This window comes from Manis pentadactyla, chromosome 3 (assembly GCF_030020395.1).
Source record: "Manis pentadactyla isolate mManPen7 chromosome 3, mManPen7.hap1, whole genome shotgun sequence".
Classification (NCBI taxonomy): domain Eukaryota; kingdom Metazoa; phylum Chordata; class Mammalia; order Pholidota; family Manidae; genus Manis; species Manis pentadactyla.
This window is the reverse complement of record NC_080021.1, coordinates 40803455-40825258: the sequence shown is the minus strand read 5'-3', so window position 1 is coordinate 40825258 and position 21804 is coordinate 40803455. Positions and strand designations below refer to the sequence as shown.

Below are 21804 nucleotides of genomic sequence, written 5' to 3'. Positions count from 1 at the left end.
GAGATACATATTGATCTGAGAGAAAACCATGAAAAAAGATGTGATTACCCAAAGTAACTTACTTAGTGACAAACAAGTGTAATCCAAATAGAAAAAGGGAGGAACACTAATGTGTTTTGGGTGATAAGCAAAGGAACTATCTATGATGGAAACTGCAAATAAAAGGTAAGTAAAGAAAAAACGATGAGGCAATGACATTGCAAAAGATAAATAATTATATCATTTCAAATGTGGCAGAGATGCCAAGTAAGGACAAAAGGTATCAAAGGATTTGACAATTTTAGGTGCTTGTTTTCTCTTAATGCAATACTTTCAGAAAAATGGTGTCAATACAAGATGATGGTAGCTTAAAGACTAAACAAAATGCAGAATTTTTTTGTTGAATTATAATTGACATACATATTATTATGTTAGTTTCAAGTGTACAAGATAATGATTCAGTATATTTTGCATTATGAAATAATCACCACAATAGGTCTATTTACCATGCTGTACTATACAAAGTTTCTACTATATTTCCTATTTTGTACATTACAACCCTTGACTTATTTATTTTATAACCAGAAGTTTGTCCCTATTAATTCCCTTTACCTGTTTCACCCTTCTACCTACCTCCCTACCCCAGTCCCCTCTGGCAATCATGAGTTTGTTCTTTATATCTGAGTCTGTTTCTGTTTTGTTTATTTGTTTTGATTTCACATATAAGTGAAAAGGTGTTTATCTTTCTCTGTCTGACTCATTTAACTTAACACCCTCTAGGCCCAACCATGTAGTCATGAATGGCAACATTTCATTCTTCTTAATGGCTGTGTAATAGTCTGTTAGTATGTAAACCACATTTTTTTATCCATTAATCCATCCATGGGCATTTAGGATGTTTCCATGACTTGGCTATTGTAAATAATGCCTTTGACAGATATGGTGAGGGGGGTGGCTGGGCAAGTATCATTTCAAGTTAATGTACTCATTTTCTTCAAATAAATACCCAGAAGTGGAATTCTGGATCATAAGCTAGCTTTATTTTCAATTTTTTGAGGAAGCTACATACTGTTTTCCATAGTGGCTACACCTGTTTACATTCCTAACAACAGTGCAAGAGGGTTCCTTTTTCTTCACATCCTCATCAACACTTGTTATTTCTTGTCTTTTGATAAAGGCATTCTGACAGATGTGAAATGATGTCTCACTCTGTTTTTGATTTGCATTTCCTTGATAATTAGTGTTGTTGAGTACCTTTTCACATGCCTCTTTCCCTTCTGCATGTCCTTTTTACCTCGACCTCTGCTCATGTTTTAATCAGGTTGTTTTGTTTGTTATTGAATTGTATGATTTCTTTTTATATTTTGCATATTAACCATTCATCAAATATGTAACTTGCAAGTATCTTCTCCCATTCAGTAAGTTGCCTGTTTGTTTTGTTGTTTTCCTTCATTGTGCAAAACCTTTTAAGTTTGATAATAATGTCATTTCTTTTTTTTGTTGTTGTTGTTGCCATTGCCTAAAGAAACATATCCAGAAAAATATTGCTAAGATCAGTGTCAAAGAACTTACTGCCTTTGTTTTCTTCTAGGAGTTTTGCAGTTTGAGATCTTACATTTAAGTTTTTAATCCATTTTGGGTTTGTTTTTGTGTATGGTACAAGAAAATGGCCCTGTTTCATTCTTATGCATATGGCTGTCCAGTTATCTCCACACCATTTATTGAAGAAACTATCTTTTCCCCATTGTATGTTCTTGCCTTCTTTGTCAAGGATTAATTACCCATGTAAGCATGGGTTTATTTTGTGGTTCTCTATTCGTTCTACCTATCTGTGTGCCTATTCTTGTGCCATTATCATACTGTTTTGATTACTATGGCTTTGTAATATAGTTTGAAATCAGGGAGTGTGAATCTCCAGCATTTTTCTCATTTTTAGAGATTTCTTTGGTTATTTGAGGTCTTTTGTGGTTCCATAGAAAGTGTAGGAGCATAGCTGACTGTTAAATGTCATGGGGTTTAGGAGTGACAATCCTGTGCACAGTTGAAAACCCTCATAAAACTTTTGACTCCCCCAAAACTTAACTACTAATAGTCTGCTGTTGACCAAAAGCCTTACCAATAACGTGAACCATGGATTAACCATTTTATATGTTGTATATATTATATGCTGTATTCATACAATACAGCATATTAAAGTAAGCTAGAGAAAAATTTTCTTTCAAAATACGCCCAATTCAAACCCATGTTGTCTCATTTGTATGTTGATAGGGATTAAATTGAATATGTAGATTGCTTTAGTTAGTGGGACACTTTAACAATATTAATTCTTCAAGTCTGTAAGCATGTTACATTTTTCTATTTATTTGTGTCATCAGTTTTTTTCATCAATGCCTGATAGTTTTTCTACTACAGGTCTTTCACCTCCTTGGTTAAATTTATTCCTAGGCATTTTATTCTTTTTGAAGTAATTTTAAATAGGATTGTTTTCTTAATTTTCTCTTCTAGTTTCTAATTAGTATAGAAATGCAATGAATTTCTTCATATTAATTTTTTTTTCCTGCAACTTTACTTAATTCATTTATTCTGGTAGTGTTTGGTGAAGTCTTTTGTGTTTTCTATATAGTATCATGTCATTTGCAAATAGTGACAGATTTACTTCTTTCCTTCCAGTTGGGATGCCTTTTCTTTCTCTTGTTTAATGGCAGTGGCTAGGACTTCCCATGCAGTGGCAAGAGTGAACATTCTTGTCTTGTTCCTCATTTTAGAGGAAAAGCTTCCAGCTTTTCACCATTACATAAGATGTTAGCTGTGGGCTTGTCATATATGGCCTATATTATGTTGAGGTATGTTCCTTCTGTATAGAATTTGTTGAGAGTGTATTACAAATGGATGATAAATTTTGTCAAATGCTTTTTCTGCATCTATTGAGATGGTCATATGATTTGTATCCTTTATTTTGTTAATGTGTATTTTGATTGATTTGCAGATGTTGAATCATCCTTGCATCTCTGGAATAAATCTCACTTGGTCATGGTGTATGATCCTTTTAATGTATTGTTGAATTTTGTTTATTAGTATTTTGTTAAGGGGTTTTATTTCTATGTTCATTAGGGATATTGGCCTGTAATTTCCTTTTCTGTGGTGTCCTTGTCTGGTTTTAGTATCAGAGTAATGCAATAAAGAGTTTGGAAACTTTTCTTCCCCTTCAATGTTTTTGAAGAGTTGAGAAGGATTGTTATTAAATCTAATTTGAATGTTGTATAGAATTCATCAGTGAAGCCATCTGGATCTGGACTTCTGTTTGTTGGGAGGATTTTGATTGCTGATTCAATTTTCCTTACTAGTAATTGGTCTTTTCAGATTTTTTTATTACTTTATTATTCAGTCTTGGAAGGCTGTAAATTTCTGAGAATTTTTAATTTTTTCTAGGTTTTTCAACTTGTTGGTACAAAATTGTTCATAATAGTCTCTTATGATCCCTTATGTATTTGATCTCTTAGGTATTACTGTGGTTTCAGTTGTAATTTTTCCTGTTTCATTTCTGTTTTTTTTTATTTGGGTGCTTTCTTTTTCTCTGGATGAATCTGACCAAAGGCTTGTTGATACTGTATCTCTTTTCATAGAACCTGCTCTTAGTTTCACTGATCTTTTCTATTGTTTTTTAGTCTCTATTTGATTTATTCTACTCTGATCTTTATTATTTCATTCTTTCTATTAATTTAGGGCTTTGTTCCTTTTCTAGGTCCTTTAAAGGTGTAGATTATATTGAGCTTTTTCTTTTTTCTTGACATAGGCCTGTTTGCTTATGAACTTCCCTCTTAGAACTCCTTTTGCTGCATCCCAAAGATTTTGGAATGTTGTGTTTCCATTTTCATTTATCTCAAAGTATTTTTTAATCTTCTCTTTAATTTCTTCTTTGACCCATTAGTTCTTTAGCCTCCATGTGTTTGCATTTTTTCCTTGTAATGTTTTTGCATTTTTTCATGTTATTTATTTCTAGTTTCATACCATTATGGTTCGAAAAGATGTTTGATATGATTTCAGTCTTCTTAAATTCATTGCATTTTGACTTATGTTCTTATATATGATGTATCCTAGAGAATGTGATGATCTCCTTAACTTTTTTTTGTCTGGAAAACTCTTAATATCTCCACTTCTGACTATAACCTTACATAGTAGAGAATCTTAGTTGGAATATTTTTTTCTTTTTAGATCTTGAATATGTCATGCAACTGTTTTCTGGCCTGTAAAGTTTCTGCTGAAAATCCACTGATAGCCTTATGGGATTTCCTTTGTATGTAATATGTTGCTTTTTTCTTGCTACTTTTGAGAGTTTCTCTTTAACCTTAACTTTTACCATTTTAATTGTAATGTACCTTGGTGTGTTTTTCTTTGGTTCATTTTGTTTGGAACTTCCTGGGCTTTCCTGACCTTGATATCTATTTCCTTCTGAAAATATAGGGAAATTTTTACTCATTATTTCATCATATAATTTTTCTCATCCTTTCTCTTTTTCATATCCTCTGTGTTCCTATATTATGAACAATATTCTGATTGATATCCTAGATGTCTTTTAAGGTATGCTGACTCCTTTTTAATTTTCTTATTTACTTACCTGCTCTTTCTTGGTGTTTTCCATTGTTTTGTCTTCCAGCTCACTGATTCTTCTATTTCATTCCTTCTGTTGTTGAATCACTCTGTTGTATTTTCCAGTACAGGTATAACTTCTTTTCGGTATCTTTTATATTTTTTATCTGCTTGTTGAAGTTCTTACTGTGTTCCTTCATTATTCTCCTGAGATCACTGAGCACCTTTATGACCATTACTTGGAACTCTTCTTTCAGGTAGCTTGCTTATTTCCTTTTCATTATGATCTTTTTCTGGGACTTTGCCTCGTTCTCTGAACAGATTCTTCTGTCTATTTGTTTCACCTGTCTCTCTGTGTTTGTATGTATAAAGCAGAACAGCTGCCTCCCTCAAACCTGAAACAGTGGTCTTATATAAGAGCTTTTCCATGTGACCCAGAAGCACTATCTTGTGGCCACCAGAGCCAAACATTGTGTGGCCTTTACGCTTGTGGGCTGCATGTGCCTGTGGACTGTGATAGGACTGAGATGCTGTGCAGGGAGGGCAGGGCCCATTGACCACTGCATGGGTACAGAAGTTTGAGCTGCTTGCCCATCCAGGTTTCAGCTTGGCTCTTGTGGGTTTGGCAGGGCTCGGGACACTTGCCAAAACCTGTTGTGGTTGGGATGCTGAATGGAGTGGGCAGGGTATGGGTGACCACCCACCCCAGTTACTAGTGCAGGGTGAGCAGTACACATCCACCACTACTAGCAGGCTTGACAGAGATCACCAAAAATAGTACCCATTGCCTCTGTCACCAGCTAGTTAGGATAAGATTACAAAAATGGTGTCTGCAAGTGCTTCTATCCCTGGACAGTGTTTGTAGATCCCTGCCTCACTAACAGTCACTTTAAAATTAGTATGTTCATTTCCCACATTTATGGTCTAGGTGCTTTTAATCTGTTGCTTTTGTGCTGAATCATCTGGCAAGTAGGTTTTCATGCAAGCATTTTAAGAGCAAGATCTCTTTTCCCTGTGGTTCTGTGATTCTTCTGGTCTTAATCCCTGTTGAAATACGAAACCAGATATTTTGGTGTCTTGTCTTCCTGGTGCCATTATCCAATATTGGGGTGCCTGGTATGTGACATAGTCCTTTCATTCCTCAAGGGATTGTCCTTCATTTTGTTTCTCCTTCCTGCTTGTGTGCTCACTGCATCTGGGTTGGGGTCCCAGGTGAAGCTGTTTTTTTGACTGTCCTACTGTCTTACCAATCTTATGTGTCTCTTTTGTAATTTGCTGTGGAGGCACTGCTCATACAGTTATTAGATCCTTTTGAGAGGACAATTAATCCATATATAGCTGCAAATTTCTTTTGTTCTGTATGAGGAGGTGGGTTCAGGATCTTCCTGTGCCACCGTTTTGAATTTCTCTTGAAGGATTAATAGAACAAATCTACAATGTGTTTTTAAAAAATTATTTGAGAAATTCAAGAGATGGAGGATGGTATTTAGATGCCAGGATATTGTTTGATTGTAAGCAACAGAAATCAAGTCAGGATAATTTAAGAAAAAATGTAACTTAGTGCTCACTGTCAAAATTCTAATATAGATAGCAGCTTTGTTTTTTAGTTTAGATTTTGATATAATCTCACCATTTTACTTTGGTAATTATGAAAAGCATGTTTGGAATTAAAGCTTTATTTTGTTTCTCTGTCTTTTTCTTATACTCAGAACTCCTTTGAAATTATTTTTCTTTTGTTCTTTGTCTTTGATGTTGTTCAGTTATCATATAAAGTTCTAAGTTTCTATTAAAAATATAATATATTCAAGGCAAGTTGTTTTGATTCATAATGAACTAAGAACAAAGAATATAATTTCTTTTGTGCCTAAGGCTTTATACATCAAACCTTAGATTTTGACAGCAATAATAAATAGTATATTTTGATGAAAATATATCAGTGTATTTTATATTGTATGTATATGTCTACACACATACTTAATGATCGAGAAAGAAAATTCAAATCCAGAGGTTTAGGGAAAAAAAATAGAGCTACTTCCCCCCCTCCTAGTTACTGCCCAGTCTGGGCCCCAGCGCCAGCAGCCTCTCTGCGTTCCTTGATCAGGGACAGCTGTGCCCTGTCAGCACCTTGACTTCTTCTGAACCTCTTCTCCAGTCTTCCTGCTCCTCATCCATCAGGCTTCAGGTTTACTTCACTTTCCAGGTACCCCTGTTCTGTGCTCTCATTGCACCTGACTCATCACTCTTTCTACCTTTATCCCAATTTTAATTATTTTTGTTAACCATCTGATTCTCCCACTAGGGTGAAAAGGGCAAGAAACAAATCTGTCTTCTTCACTGTTCTATTCCTATCATCTTGCAGAATGCATAGCACAAAATAGTAGCTCAGTAATAATATAAAATATACTATTTAGTAAATAACTTTTGTTAATATAAGGAGAAAAAAAACTTTACTTTGTGTTCAAGTTCATAAACAACTGAAAAAGAATTCTTAGTCATTATGATAAAAAAAATTAACACTGCAGCATTACAAAAATGATCTATAGGATGAATCAGAAGGGTTCTCATTATAGACCTGAAGCTCCCTCTGTCCTGGCCTTGGATTTCTAATGCTCAAAATTAAGTGTTTGTTGAAATGTGTCACTTCCTTTCAGTTGCCATGGAAAGGGAGAGATGATCTCTAATGTATCCAGATCCAATCTCTGGTAGGGTTTTTGGGTCAAAATCAACATCTTGAGTCTCAATAGGGAGCAATTGCAGTGAGGTTTGCAGATATAATTTGCTACATCCAACACACTGCTCAGCCGATGGGTTTCTACAGTGTGCCTAGGAGAGGTTTATTTTTTCTTCTTTGAAGACTTGCATGCAACTTTTTATAAAATATTTTGACTGAAATGGAATATTGAGATCATTTATAAATTTAAGCTTTGCTTATTGGATTTAGTAAGTCTTAACAGTAACTGATGTTAAAATTTTTGAGCATCTGTGAAAATCACAAGGGCTGTTTTTCCATTTCTGGTTCACCCTGATGGTTTATTTATATTGTTCTATTTTATGTTTTTTAATATACTTTGATAATCATAATTTTCACTTGTTCTGAAAGATGGTGATATACCCATGCAATAGTTTCTTTACAGTTTTATTCAGTGTCTGTGACTTTAATCCTTAAGCCAAATGTAAATGAGATTCCTTGGGGAAAAAGAGAAAGCCCAGAAAAGAGCTTCAGATTTGTTTTTGAGGCTGTTGTTTTTAAATAAATCTCCTGGAAACCATCATGTGTGATTGCAAATGGAGCTAAGCTGTTAAACTGCCTAAATGTAGTTAAAATAATTGCTGTAGTCATCATTCTCTTCCAAGTGGCCTACTGTCCTGCTCAATCATTTGTTTAGCTATGGGTTTTGTGACCTTTTTTTTTTAATTGAAATATAGTTGAAATATATCAGTTTTAGGTGTACAATGTAGTTCATTCAACATTTATATATGTGACAGAATGATAAGAGTAGTTACCATTTGTCACCAAAGTTATTACATTATTATGGACTATATTCCCTGTGCTGAATTTTTTATCCCCATGACTTATTTTATAATTGGAAGTTTGTAAACTTTTAAAGACTTTAAAAGGAACCTTATTTATTCTCTGTCAATTTTACATTCCCCTACCCACACACTTATTTTAAAAACAAAAATCATGCTGTCATTTTTCCTGATGAACTTCTAAAAGTTAACTGTATAATTTACATTGCCTTGAGAGCTTGAAAACGTGTTTTTTAAATGATCCCAAGGAAATGTATTCTCATTAAAGAAAATTTGGGATTTTTTATTGAGATATAATTAATATATAACATTGTGGAAGTATAAGGTATACAGTGCATTTGACACATTTACATATTTTCAGTATTAGTACCACCATGGTATTAGGTAACACTTGTGTTAGTCACATAATTATTTCTTTTATATGGTGAGAACATTTAAGATTTAGTCTCTTAGCAACATTGAGGTATGTAACACAATTTTATTGACTATAGTCACTATTCTGTACATTAGATCTCCAGAACTTACCCATCTTGTAGTTGCAAGTATGTATCCTTTAACATCTCCCCATTTTCCCCTGCCCCGGCCTCAGGAAACCATCATTCTAAACTCTGTTTCTATGAGTTTGGCTTTTTTAGATTCTGCATACAAGTGAGATACAATATTTTTCTTTCTTTCTCTGGCTTATCTTGCTTAGCATGCCCTCATTAAAGGAAATTTGGAAAACAAGGAATATATGCAGAACAAAAGAAATCACTCTGATGATAACCATTATCAAAAATGTAGAGTTGAGTTTCTTCCGAGGGCTTGTTTATTCTTTGAATTATGTGTGCTGTGTATATACAGACATACTCATATAAAATATTCATTGTATAGAATTAATATATCCATTATCTATAATTAGGATAATAATGACTAACAGATTTTCAGTCCTGTTTTTTCTTTTACTGTTCTATCATGAACATTTTATATGGACTTAACATTTTAAAATCCGTTTTCATCGTAAGGTGAAAGGATATTTAAAAATCATTAACTCTTCCATAGTGTTTACTAAATGTAGACTTTCTCCCTTGTGTATGTTGTGTTTTCTCAGGTTACAAGGAAGAGAGGAAGTTATCTAAAGGAATAGGGGTTCAGTGACCTCTGAAGGTCAAAAGAAGAGCATTAGAGGTAGTCTTTAATGGCCAGAGTGTGCCAGACGGAGAGTGGAATGTGCATCAGGATTTAGCAGTTGCTCTAATACTGCACTCAGAAGCTGGGCTTGACTTTTCCATTTCTACTACTCTCATATTTTTAAACACTCTTATTGAAGTATAATTTACATATAGTGTCATTCTCTCATTGCAAGAGTACAATTCATTGCAAGGTTTTTAGTAAATGTATAAAATAAATTGATAAATTTAATAAGTTACTAAATTTATAAATTTATCATCTCAGTCTTCCCTTATGTCCATTTTGGAACTAATTCCTGCTCCCCATACCTCAGCCCTAGGCACCACTCATCTGCTTTCTATCCCTGTAAATTTGCCTTTTCTGGACATTTAATATAATGGAATCATACAATATGTACTTTTTTGCATCTGATTTCTTTCACTTAATATAACATTTTTAAGGTTCATTATGTAGCAGGTATTGGTAGTTTGTTACTTTGTATCACTGAGTAGCTTTCACTTTGTGATTATGCCACATTTTGTTTATTAATTTACCAGTTGATATGCAACTGCATTATTCAGTTATTGACTGTTATTATTAATGGTGTGAGGAACATTTGGGTACATGTATTTGTATGGACAAATGATACAGTTTATCATGGATAGCACCTTTAGAGTGGAATTACTGGTTCTCATGGTAAGTTTATGTTGAGCATTTCAAGAAACTGCCATAAGTTTCCAACATGACTATACTGTTTACATTCCCACTATAATGTATTATGACTACTTTCTACGTATCTTTGCCACACTTCATATTTTTGCCATTCTCGTGGTATGTAGTTGGACCTTATTATGGTGTTGGTTTGCATTTCTGTAATGACTAATGATGTTGACTGTGTTTTCATGTATTTAATAACTATTTATTTATCTTCCTTAGTGAAATGTTTTTTTTTTAAGATATCATTGACATACACCCTTATGAAGGTTTCACAAGAAAAACAATGTGGTTGCTATACATTCACCCATATTATCGAGTCATCCCCTATACCCCAGTGCAGTCATCATCAGTGTAGTAAGATGTCACAGAGTCACTACTTGTCTTCTCCGTGCTACACTGTCTTCCCCATGACCCTCCCCCAATGCATGTGAATTAATCATAATACCCCTCAATCCCCATCTCCCTCCCTCCCCACCGGCCCTCCTCCACCCCTCCTCTTTGGTAACCGCTAGTCCCTTCTTGAAGTCTGGGAGTCTGCTGTTCTCTTGTTCCTTCAGTTTTGCTTTGTTGTTATACTCCACGGATGAGGGAAATCATTTGGTATTTGTCTTTCTCTGCCTGACTAAATGAAATGTTTTTTTAAAATCATTTGTCTGTTTTTGATTTGTTTTCATATTTTTGAATGGTAAGAGTTCTTTATATGTTCTAGATTTATGTCCTCTTTCAGATATGTTATTTGCTAATTCTTCATGGCTGGGGATGGTAGTTTCATTTTCTTAATGGTAACTTTTGAAGCCTATATTTTAAAATTTGATGAAATCTGCTTTATCAGTTTTCTTGCATTAACTGTGAAAGGTGTTATAGTTTTACCTTTTACAGTTAAGTCTGTAATCCTTTTTGATATTTTTTTAATATGGTGTGAGTTGAGAGTCCTAAGTTCATTTTAGTGCATCATGGATATTCAATTTTTCCAATATAATTTGTTCAAAAGACTATCCCTTCTCCACTGAAATGTTAAAAATCAATAAAAAATAAATCCTAAATTTTTTGTTTTTCATTTTTTATTTTTGTCTGGACTCTCATTTTTATTCCATTAATGAAAATGCCTATCCTTACTCTAATACCATACATGCTTGATTACTGTGCTGTTATATTAAGTTTTGAAATTAGGTAATATAAATTATCAAATTTTCATCTTTTTTACAATTTGCATTCTTAGACAAATTTTAGCATACGTTTTTCACAAAAAAACTTTTTTTTGTTAGGAATTTGATAGGAATTGAATTCAATTTATAGATCAGTATGGGGAGATTTGCCTTCTTGACAATACTGAGTACTTCAGTCAATGATTATAGAATGTTTTTCCATTTGCATCTTCTTTCTCTTCATTCAGCAATATTTTGCAGCTTTCTGTGTACAAGCCTTGCATAGCCTTTGTTTTCAAAATGCATTTTATTTATTTGATGTTGTTGTGAATGGAATTATTTTATTTTCATTTTTGTATTTTTCATTGCTTGTTACATAAAAATATAATTTTGTTTTTTTCATATTTTGGGACCACATTGAATTTGTTTTTTTCTGGTTGTTTTTGCAGATTCTTTCAAATTTTTATATATTGAATCATGCCATCTGTGAATGAAGGCTGTTTTACTTCTTTTTTTCCAATCTAAATTGCACTAAGTTTTTGTTTTGTTTTATTTTAGTACATTGTCTAGAATCTCTAGTATGATGCTGCATTGAACTAGTGAGACTAAATATCCTTGCTTTGTTTCCTAATCTGAGAGGAAGCATTTAGACTTTCATCATTAAATATGATGGTAGCTGTGGATTTTTTTTACATGCCGTTTATTGGGTTGAGAAAGATCTATTATATTCCTAATTTATTGAGACTTTTTGCCATAAGTTAGTTTTTCATTTTCTCAAATGCTTTTATAAGTCTATTGAGTTTAATGTATCTGTATTTTTCCCCACTTTATAATGTTAATGTTGTATATTACATTAATTAGTTTTACGTAATTAATTGATAAAATGATTAATCTTGGATTTGGGGATATATTCCATTTAGCCATGATGTATCATCTCTTTATATTGTTCTAGACACAGTTTGCTTTTTTAATGTTTTCTAAGGATTTTTTATATGTATTCATGAGAGGTTTTAGTCTAGTTTTTTTGCAATATCTATGTCTGGTTTTAATAACAGGGTAGTGCTGGCCTCATTGAGTGAGCTGGGAAGTGTTTTCCCCTCCTCTACTTCTGGAAGAGTTTGTGGAGAATATTATTTCTTTAAGTGTGTGATAGAGTTTACTGCTGAAGCCCTGTGGAATTGGTGGATCCCTTTTTTGGAAAGTCAAAAAAATTTTTTATATTAGAATTAAGTTGATACAGAATAATACATTGGTTTCACATGTACCACATAGTGAATAATTATATACATTACTAAATACTCACCATGGTAAGTGTAGTTACCCTGTTATTACACAAATATATTTATAATATTATTGGTTGTATTCTTTATGCTGTACTTCCATTACTGTGACTAATTTATAAATAATTTGAATTTTGTACCTCTTTATCCTCTTCATGTACCTCACCTACTCCCCACCCCTTACCCGTATGGTGACCAATAGTCTGTTGTCAGTATTTATGGGTCTATTTCGTTTTTGTTTGTTTTGTTTTGAGATTCTACATATAACTGAAATCATATGATGTTTTCTTCCTCTGACTTATTTCACTTGGCAAGGTACCCTCTAGGTCCACCCTTGTCACACGAATGGCAAGATTTACTTCTTTTTAAAAGATGAGTAATATTCCATTTGGTGCACATATTTTGGCTATTGTGCTTTATACTACAATAAACATAAATGTGCATATATCTTTTCAAATCAATGATTTTGTTTTGTGTAAATTCCCAGAGGTGGAATTTCTGGGTCATATGGTATTTCAATTTTTGTTTTCTTTAGAAACCTCCTACTGCTTTCCATAGTGGTTGCACCAATTTATGATCCCACCAACAGTGTTTGAAGGTTCCCTTCTCTCCACATCCAGGGCAGCACTTGTTATTTTCTGTCTTGTTGATAGCCATTCTGAGTGGTATGAGGTGATATATCACTGCAGTTTAGATTGACATTCTCTGATGATTAGTGACATTGAACATCTTTTCACATGTCTGCTGGCCATTGTATATCTCCTTTGGAAAAATGTCTATTCAGTTCTTCTCATTTTTAAATTGGATTATTGGGGTTTTCTTGGTGTTTGTTGAATTGCATGCATTCTTTATATATTTTGGAAATTATCCCCTTAGCAGATGTGTTGCATTTGCAAATATATTCTCCCATACAGTAGGTTGCTTTTCGGTTTATTGTTGTTTCCATTGCTTTGCAGAAGCTTTTAGTTTTATGTAGTTCCCCTTGTATATTTTTGCTTTTGTTTCCCTTCCCTGAGGAGACATATCCAGAAGAAATGTCTAATGTTGATGTTGAATAATAGTTTAGTGTCTGTGTTTTCTTCTACCAGTTTTATGATTTCACATCTTGTATTTAGGTCTTTAATCCATTTTGAGTTTATTTTTCTGTATGGTGTAAGGCAATGATCCAGTTCTATTCCCTTGTTTGCAGCTGTCCAGTTTTCCCAAAACCACTTATTGAAGAGACTGTCATTTTCCCATTGTATATTCTTGCCTTCTTTGTCATATATTAATTGACCATTGGGTTTATTTCTGGTTTCTCGATTATTTTCCATTGGTGTATGTATGTGTTCTTGTGCCAGTAACATTTTTGTTGCTTTGTAATATAGTTTGAAATCAGGGAACATGATACCTTTAGCTGTGTTCTTCTTTCTCAAGATTGGCTATTCAGGGTCTTTTGTGGTCCCATACAAATATTAGGATTGTTTGCTCTAGCTCAGGGAAAAATGCCATTGGCATTTTGATAAGGATTTCATTGAATCTATAAATTGCTTTTGACAACGTGACTATTTTAACATTATTAATGCTTCCTATTATTGAGCATGGAGTAGCTTTCCATTTATTTGGGTCCTCTTTGATTTCTTTTATGAGTGTTTCATAATTTTCAGAGAACAGGTCTTTCACCTTCTTAGATTTATTCCTAGATACATTATTTTTTTGATGCAATTGTAAATGGGATTGTTTTCTTAATTACTCTTTTTGCTAGTTCAGTATTTACATATAGAAGTGCAACAGATTTCTGTACATTGATTTTGTATCTGTGGCTCTACTGAATTCATTTATTAATTCTAATAGTTTTCTAGTGGCATCTTTAGTGTTTTCTACATATAATATTGTGTCATCTGTAAATAGTGATGATTTTATGTCTTCTTTACCATTTTGGTTGCCTTTCATTTCTTGTCTGATTGCTGTGGCTAGGATTTCTAGGACTGTATTGAATAAAGGTGGTGAGAATGGTTACCCTTGTCATGTTCCTGATCTTACAGGAAAAGCTTTCAGCTTTTTGCTGTTAAGTATGATATAAGCTGTCATTTTGTCATATATGGCCTTTATTATGTTGTGATATGTTCCTCTATACCCACTTTGTTGAGAGTTTTTATCATGAATGGACATTGAACTTTGTCAAAAGCTTTTTCAGCATCTATTGAGACGATTATGTGATTTTATTAATGTAGTGTATACCATTGATTGATTTGCAGTTGTCAAACCATCCTTGCATCCCTAGGATACATCCTACCTGACTGTGGTGAATGGTCTTTTTAATGTGTTTTTGAATTTGGTTTGCTGATATTTTGTTGAGGATTTTTGCCTTCTATGTTCATCAGGGATAGTGGTCTGTAATTTTCTTTTTTTGTGTGTTTTTGTCTTGTTTTGGTATCAAGGTGATGCTGGCCTTGTAGAATGAATTTGTATGCTTTCCTTCCTCTTCAATATTTTGGAACAGTTTGAGTAAGAAGGTACTAACTATTCTTTAAATGTTTGGTAGAATTTGCCTGTGAAATCTGGGCTTAGACATTTATTTTCTGGGGTTTTTTTTTTTTGATTACTGATATGATTTTGTTATTAGTAATTGGTCTGTTCAGGATTTCTGTTTCTTCCTGGTTCAGTCATGGAAAAAATTGTATGTTAGTATGAATTTATCCATTTCTTTAATGTTGTCCAATTTGTTGGCATATAAATTTTCATAGTAATCTCTTATAATTGTATTTCTATGGTGGAGATTGTAACTAATCCTCTATCATTTCTGATTTTATTTGATACCTTTATCTTGTTTTCTTGATGAGTATGGTTAAAAATTTATCAATTTTATTTTTTTCAAAGAACCAGCTCTTAGTTTCATTCATCTTTTGCATTTTATAAAGTATTTCATTTATTTCTGCTCTCATATTTACTATTTCCTTTCTTCTAGTAATTTTTTACTTTCTTTGTTCTTTTTCTAGTTCTTTTAGCTGTAGGGTTAATTTGTTTATTAGAGATGTTTCTTCTTAAGGTGGGCTTGCATCACTGTAAACTTCCCTCTTAGGACTGCTTTTCCTACATCCCAGAGATTTTTAACTTTTGGGTTTCTGTTTTCATTATTTAAAAAATTTTTCCTGATATCCTCTTTGATTTCTTCAATGAACCATTTGTTGTTTAGCCTCCATGTGTTTGTTTTTATTCTCATTTTTTTCTTATAGTTGATTTCTAGTTTCATAGCATTGTAGTTGGAAAAGATGGTTGATATGATTGCAGTCTTCTTAAATTCATTGAGACTTGCTTTGTCTCAATGTGTATTCTGGAGAATGTTCCTTGTGCTCTTGAAAAGATTGTACATACTCCATTGTTTCAGTATGTAATGTCCCTTATATATCTTTTAAGTCCAGGTGGTCTAATATGTCATTCAAAGCCTTGTGTACTTGTTCATTTTCTCTCCAGATGATCTATCCATTGATGTAATTGGGATGTTAAAATCCCCAACTGTTACTGTATTACTGTCAGTCTATCTTTACGTCTGTTCAAATTTGCTTTATATATTTAGGTGCTCCTCTGTTGCATATGCAGATTATCTACAGTTGTTAATGTCTTTTTGCTGGATTGAGCCCTGAATCTTTATGTAATGTTGTTCTTTGTCTTTTGTTGCAGCCTTTGTTGTAAAGTCTTTTTTGTCTGATATAAGTACTGGTACTCCAGCTTTTACTTCATTCATATTTTCATAGAATATTTGTTTCCATGATTTCAGTTTCAGTCTGTGTGTGTCTGTAGGTCTAAAGTGAGTCTCTTCTAGGCAGCAAATAAATGGGTCTTGTTCTGTTATCCATCCAGTCACCCTATGTCTTTTGATTGTACAGTCCATCTGCATTTGAAGAAATTATTGATAGGTATGTAGTTACTGTCATTTTGTTAAGTGTTCCCTGGTTGTTTTTATCATTCTTCTCAGATCCTTTTTTCCTCTCTTGCTCTCCCCTCATGCATTGTGACTTTCTTTAGTGTTATGTTTGGATTCAATTCTGTTGTTGTTGGTTTTTTTTTTGTATCCCTTATAGATTTTTGGCTTGTGGTTACTATGGGGTTTTAATTTTTTACATGACCTCCTACATTCATAGCAGTCTGTGTTAAGTTGATGGTCACTTAAGGTCAAACATTCTAGCAACATTATATTTTTTACTACCCGTCCTCCACATTTTATATATATGATGCCTTCTTTTACACCATTTAATTTAGTGACTCCCTTAACTAATTTTTAGATGTGATTATTATACTACTTTTGTCTTTTTGATCTTCATACTAGCTTTTAAGTGGTTGAGCTGCTGCCTCTGGTATATGTTTGCTATTACCAGTGAAATTTTCACTTTCATATTTTTCTTGCTTCTGGTTAAGGTCTTCTCTCTTCTTCTTAAAGAATACCCTTTAACATTTCTTGTAAGACCAGTTCAGTGGTGGTGAACTCTTTTAACCTATGTTTATCTTTGAAGTTCTTTATATCCTGTCCATTCTGAATGATAACATTGGTGGGTAGAGTATTCTTGGTTGGAGGGTTTTTTTCTCTTTCAGCACTTTGAATATGTCATGCCACTCCTTTCTGGCCTGAACAGTTTTACTGAAAACTAAATGGATGGCCTTATGAGGTAACTCTTTGCTTTTCCCTTGGTGCTTTTAAGATTCTCTCTTTGTCTGTGATTCTTTGGCATTTTAATTATAATGTGTCTTAATGTATAACTCCTTGGGTTCATCCTATTTGGAGCTCTCTGTGTCTCCTGCACCTGGAAGACTGTTTCCTTTCTTAGGTTAGGAAAGCTTTCAGCTATTACTTCTTCAAATACATTTCTACTTTCTTTCTCCTCCTTCTGGGGCTCCTATAAGTGACTGTTTGGATGTTTGATATTGTTCTGGATCGCCTTTAACATATCCTCATGTCATTTATTATTTTTCTTACTGCTGTTAAAGTTGAGTGTTTATATTACTCTGTCTTCCAGATCACTGAAACATTCTTCTGCATCCTCTGCTCTGCTGTTGATTCCCTTTAGTGCATTTTGCACTTCATTTATTGTTTTCTTCTTCTCCATTTGGTTCTGTTTATATTTTCTATCTCTTTGTAGAGATTGTTACTGAGTTCCTCCACTCTTCTATAAAGTCTGGTGAGCATTTTTGTTATCATTAATGAATTCTTTATCCAGTTAATTGCTTAAATATGTTTTAATTAGTTTCTTTTTCTGAATTTTTGTCATGTTCTTTTGTTTCAAGCATATTCTTTTGTCTCCTCATTTTGTTTGACTCTCTGTGCTTTAGTCTATGAATTAGAAAGGGCCAGCTCTCCCATCTTGAAAGGTTGGCTCTCTGTAGACAGGTTCCCATGGTATCTCTGTGTGCCTGGTGGTTTTGGCTGATAGGAGACCAAGTGAGCATGAGATGGTCTTTTCTTGCTGCTAGGACTCTCTGGGCATGGTCCCATGGTGGTATGGAAGTCCCATTGGAAGGGCTTTTGGGTGGAAAATAAGTGGGGTCTGTGCTTTGTGGGGGTGGTGGTGAGCGAGCAGCATGTTGGTGGCATACTCTTGGTAGAACCAGCTGAGTACCCTGTGTCCCCTCACTTGCAGGCCAGTACATGCTGTGGACTACTCTGGGGAATTCAGGGATCCTTGCTGTTGGTCCTGCTGACTGGGCAGTAACAGGCCCTGTGCACCCTCCCCAGTGTTCCTGTGTGTTCTCTGTGGAACTCTGGGTTTTTCAGAGTCTGGGTTTCCACTGGGGAGACAGTAGCAGGTCCTCTTCATACTTACTCATGTGCCTGTGTGCACTCTGGGCTACTCTGGGTGCCCTGTTGGTGGGTTGGTTGCATCACCATGCACACCCCCTTTCAGTCTGGGGATTTTTCTGTTAACACTGTTGGCTCTGTGCAGCAGGGACCGACTACTGGAGCTTGGGTGTGGCTATTTGATAACCAGGGCAGGTTCAGTTAGCTACCTAGGCCAAGTCTGAAATTGCCATGTGACCCTGACCCCTTTTCCTGGCAACAGTAACATGTGCAGAAGGAATGCAAATAATGGCCAGCACCTTTGATTTCTAGTCTATTCTGGTAGGGCCACTTTCCCATGGCAGATGCTTTCATTTTGAAAATTGTGTTCTTTCAGACTTTTTTCCTGTGTCCCAGGGCAGGGATTCTGCTCTTGGCTCTCTCAGCAATATTCCCCTCCTCCACCATAGGTCACTGTGCTGGGGGTAGTATTCCTGTCATTATAGTGTCTTTCTTTCTCCTGTTGTTTTTTATGTGATTTTTCTATTCCTCATTGTATGGAAGGTATTAACTTTGGTCTCAGTTCTTGTTCAGGATGAAATGCTCTGTGTATAGAGGTGCAGATTTGGCATGTGGGTGGGAGAAGGTGGGTTCCTACTCTCTCTACTCCACTTTCTTCCCAGAATCCTCTCAAAAGTTTTTAATTAATAATTCAATTTCTTTGTTTGTTATTGGTCTATTCAGATTTTCTGCTTTTTCAGTCATTTTGATGAAATTGTGTCTTTCTATAAATTTGTCCTCATGTAAGTTACCTAACTTTGGGGACATATAGAGCTGTTCATAATACTGCCTTTTAATCCTTTATATATTTTTTAGAGTTGATAGTGCTATTCCTTCTTTAATTACTGATTTTCGTAACTTCTAGGCTTCTCTTCTTACTTTGAGTTTAGCTTAGCTAAGGCTTTGTCAGGTTGCTGATCTGTTCATAGAACCAACTTACAGTTTTCTTGTTTGGTTGGGGTTTTTTTTTTTTTTGGTTGTTTTTCTTTTTTTCTGTTTCATTGATTTATGATCTAATCTTTATTTCTTTTTTTCCTACTTGCTTTGTTGTAGTATCATCTTATTTTTTTTCTAGTTTCTTGAGAAACCTTAGGTTATTGATTTTAGAAATAGGTTCTTATATAATACAGGCATTAAATGCTATGAATTTCTCTTTCAGTGTTACTTTAACTGCATGAATCCCAGAAATTTTGTTTTTTTTTTATTTACTTCATAGTATTTTGTGATTTTCCATATGATTTCTTCTCTGATCCCTGAATTATTTAGAAGTGTATTGTTTAACTTCCAAATATTTGAAAATGTCACAGATTTCTTTTAGTTGCTGTTTTCTATTCTAATTCCATTGTGTTCTAGAACATAGATTGTATGATTTTAGTCTTGTCAAATTTATCAGGACTTGCGTTGTGGTCTAGCCTGTGTTCTCTTTGGAGAATGATCCATATGTGCTTGAATGGTGATTCTGCAGTAGTTGGGTGCAAAATCCTATATACATGTCAGTTAGGTTGAATTGGTTGATATCATTGTTCAACTCTTATGTAAACTTACTTACTCTCTGTCCAGTTATTCTATCATTTATTGAGAGTGGAGTATTGGAATATTCAAGTGTTATTTAGTTATCCATTTTTTCTTTAAATGGATATTTTTGCTTTGACAGATTGTTGTATGCCTTTCTTTGACTTACACAGTACTTAAACATTTGCTTTGTTTTGTTTGTCAAGTCAATTATGTCCAGCTTGTAGTTTGTTTTTGGGAGGAGAATTTGTTATCCTCCTCACTTGGCCGTAACTACAAATCTCACCTGATAGCCCTTCTTTTATCAGTGCCCTTCATAGGCTACTAGTTTTCTTCAGATTCAGCCTGGAAGTAGTTACATTTCATTATTTCCTCCTTTCGGCCACATTAATAGTCAGACAACACAATGCATAGTGACTTGTGCTTTAAAGAAATAGCTGTGAATGTTTTATATAGAACAAGAATATGAATATGGTGGGCACTCAAGAGTTTTAATTACTGTATAGTACATATACTGTGTATAATATGATATGTTACTATATTCTTGTGGATTCTCAATTTCTTGAAGTACAGCCTTGGATCATACCAACCGTTCACATCTGAGCTGCTTTTCTGAAGTATCTGACAATTTGTTGGAAAAATTTTTTCTGGCCCTTACTGATAATATTGTCACCTATTTAAATAATTCCTTTAATGTCTTTCCATTCTTTATAACAGCTATTATAAACTTTCATAACTTACCTCAACTTTATCTGATTATTTTACCTGCTCAATACACAACTTCCTATTAATTTAACGAAAACACTGACATCTTCCCATCCAAACATGTACCCATTGTAGGGCTTTTGCACTTACTGTTCACCTTCTCAAATACTTTTCTTCCAAAAAAGGTCATGGCTCACAGCTTTGCAAAATTTCATTTGATCAGAGTGGTTTTACTGGCCTATCTGATCTGAAATGGCAGCACTATCACCTGTCCCACTACCCTGCTTAATTGTTCTTTAAAGAACTTACCACCATTAGCACAATAATATTTTATTATTAGTTTATCTTCTTTCTTTCCACAACTAGAATGCAAGTTCTATTAGAACAGTGTTTGTATTGTTCACCACTATATTGCTAGGTCCTAGAATAATATCTAGCATATAGTTTTTACCTCAGTAAGTATTTGTTGGACAAGTGAATTTTTCTTAACTGAAAGCAGTCTTTAGTCTACTGCCAGTGTAGAACCCAGCCATTTTTACCTATTTGTCCCTCTTCCTCCCTCCCTCCTCTCATAAAACAAGTATTTATTGACTACATAGTCTATGCTATACACTGTATTTCTGAGGAACTTGCTTCATCAATTATAACCTTCTTATTTTATCCCTTGTTGGCTTACGAAATGTTAAAATTTCTTTACATCTTATTAAGCTAACAAAACAAACTTCTTAGTTACCAAAAACAGTAGAAACCTTTTAACCCTTGATGTTTTCAATTTCTTCTGGCAATTCTTTCCTGACTTCTGTGTAACCACTCTTTTTGGTTTGTTTTCTATGGATCATGTCCACTTCTGAATATCCTTCAAGGGCTCCTTTTCCTTTGCTCTTTCCTTAAATACAGGTGTTCTTCCTATTTATAGGGTATTCTCATCTATACCTATGCTTTAGCTCTCACCTTTTCACTGATAGTACAAGTCTATAATATTATCACATACCTGGCTTCTTTGTTCCTTTCTTATATGCCCAAATATCTGTTCAACCAAGACTGTCCATCATATGGCACTGAAAATATGATAGAATATTGTGTGGCAGAGTAGCAGGAATCTTTAATACCAAAAATGGCTCTATTACTAATTTCACAGCTAGTTCCTGGTAACAGCTGTCAGCTTTAGTATGTCTTTGAGTATGTCTTTGAAGTAGTTCACCTGAGCCCCAGAGCATTAAACCACGAGTCAGGCAGTAAGTTATGGATAAACATGATCTCAAGAACTCTGGTTTCCTTCCACCCAGTTCTCTTTTTAATGAGGTTTTCAGGAAGTAGAAATTAATTCAAGCTACATCATTTACAATTTGGAATCATTTCTTGAACTGAAAGAGCCCCAGGGCAATCCATA

General features: G+C 34.1%; 1 protein-coding gene across 7 annotated transcripts in view; it reads left to right on the top strand.

Moving 5' to 3' along the window:
* VPS13B (vacuolar protein sorting 13 homolog B) overlaps window positions 1-21804 on the top strand; it is an 876251-nt gene that overhangs the window by 424255 nt on the left and 430192 nt on the right. The window contains exon 24 of one of the 7 annotated variants that reach the window (XM_036876030.2): window positions 9188-10158. The exons of the other annotated variants lie outside the window; for them this stretch is intronic. Coding sequence (XP_036731925.1) covers window positions 9188-9234 — 47 coding nt within the window. The 3' untranslated portion in view covers window positions 9235-10158. Of the gene's footprint in view, window positions 1-9187; window positions 10159-21804 lie in introns of those variants that run through there. 7 annotated transcript variants of the gene reach the window in all.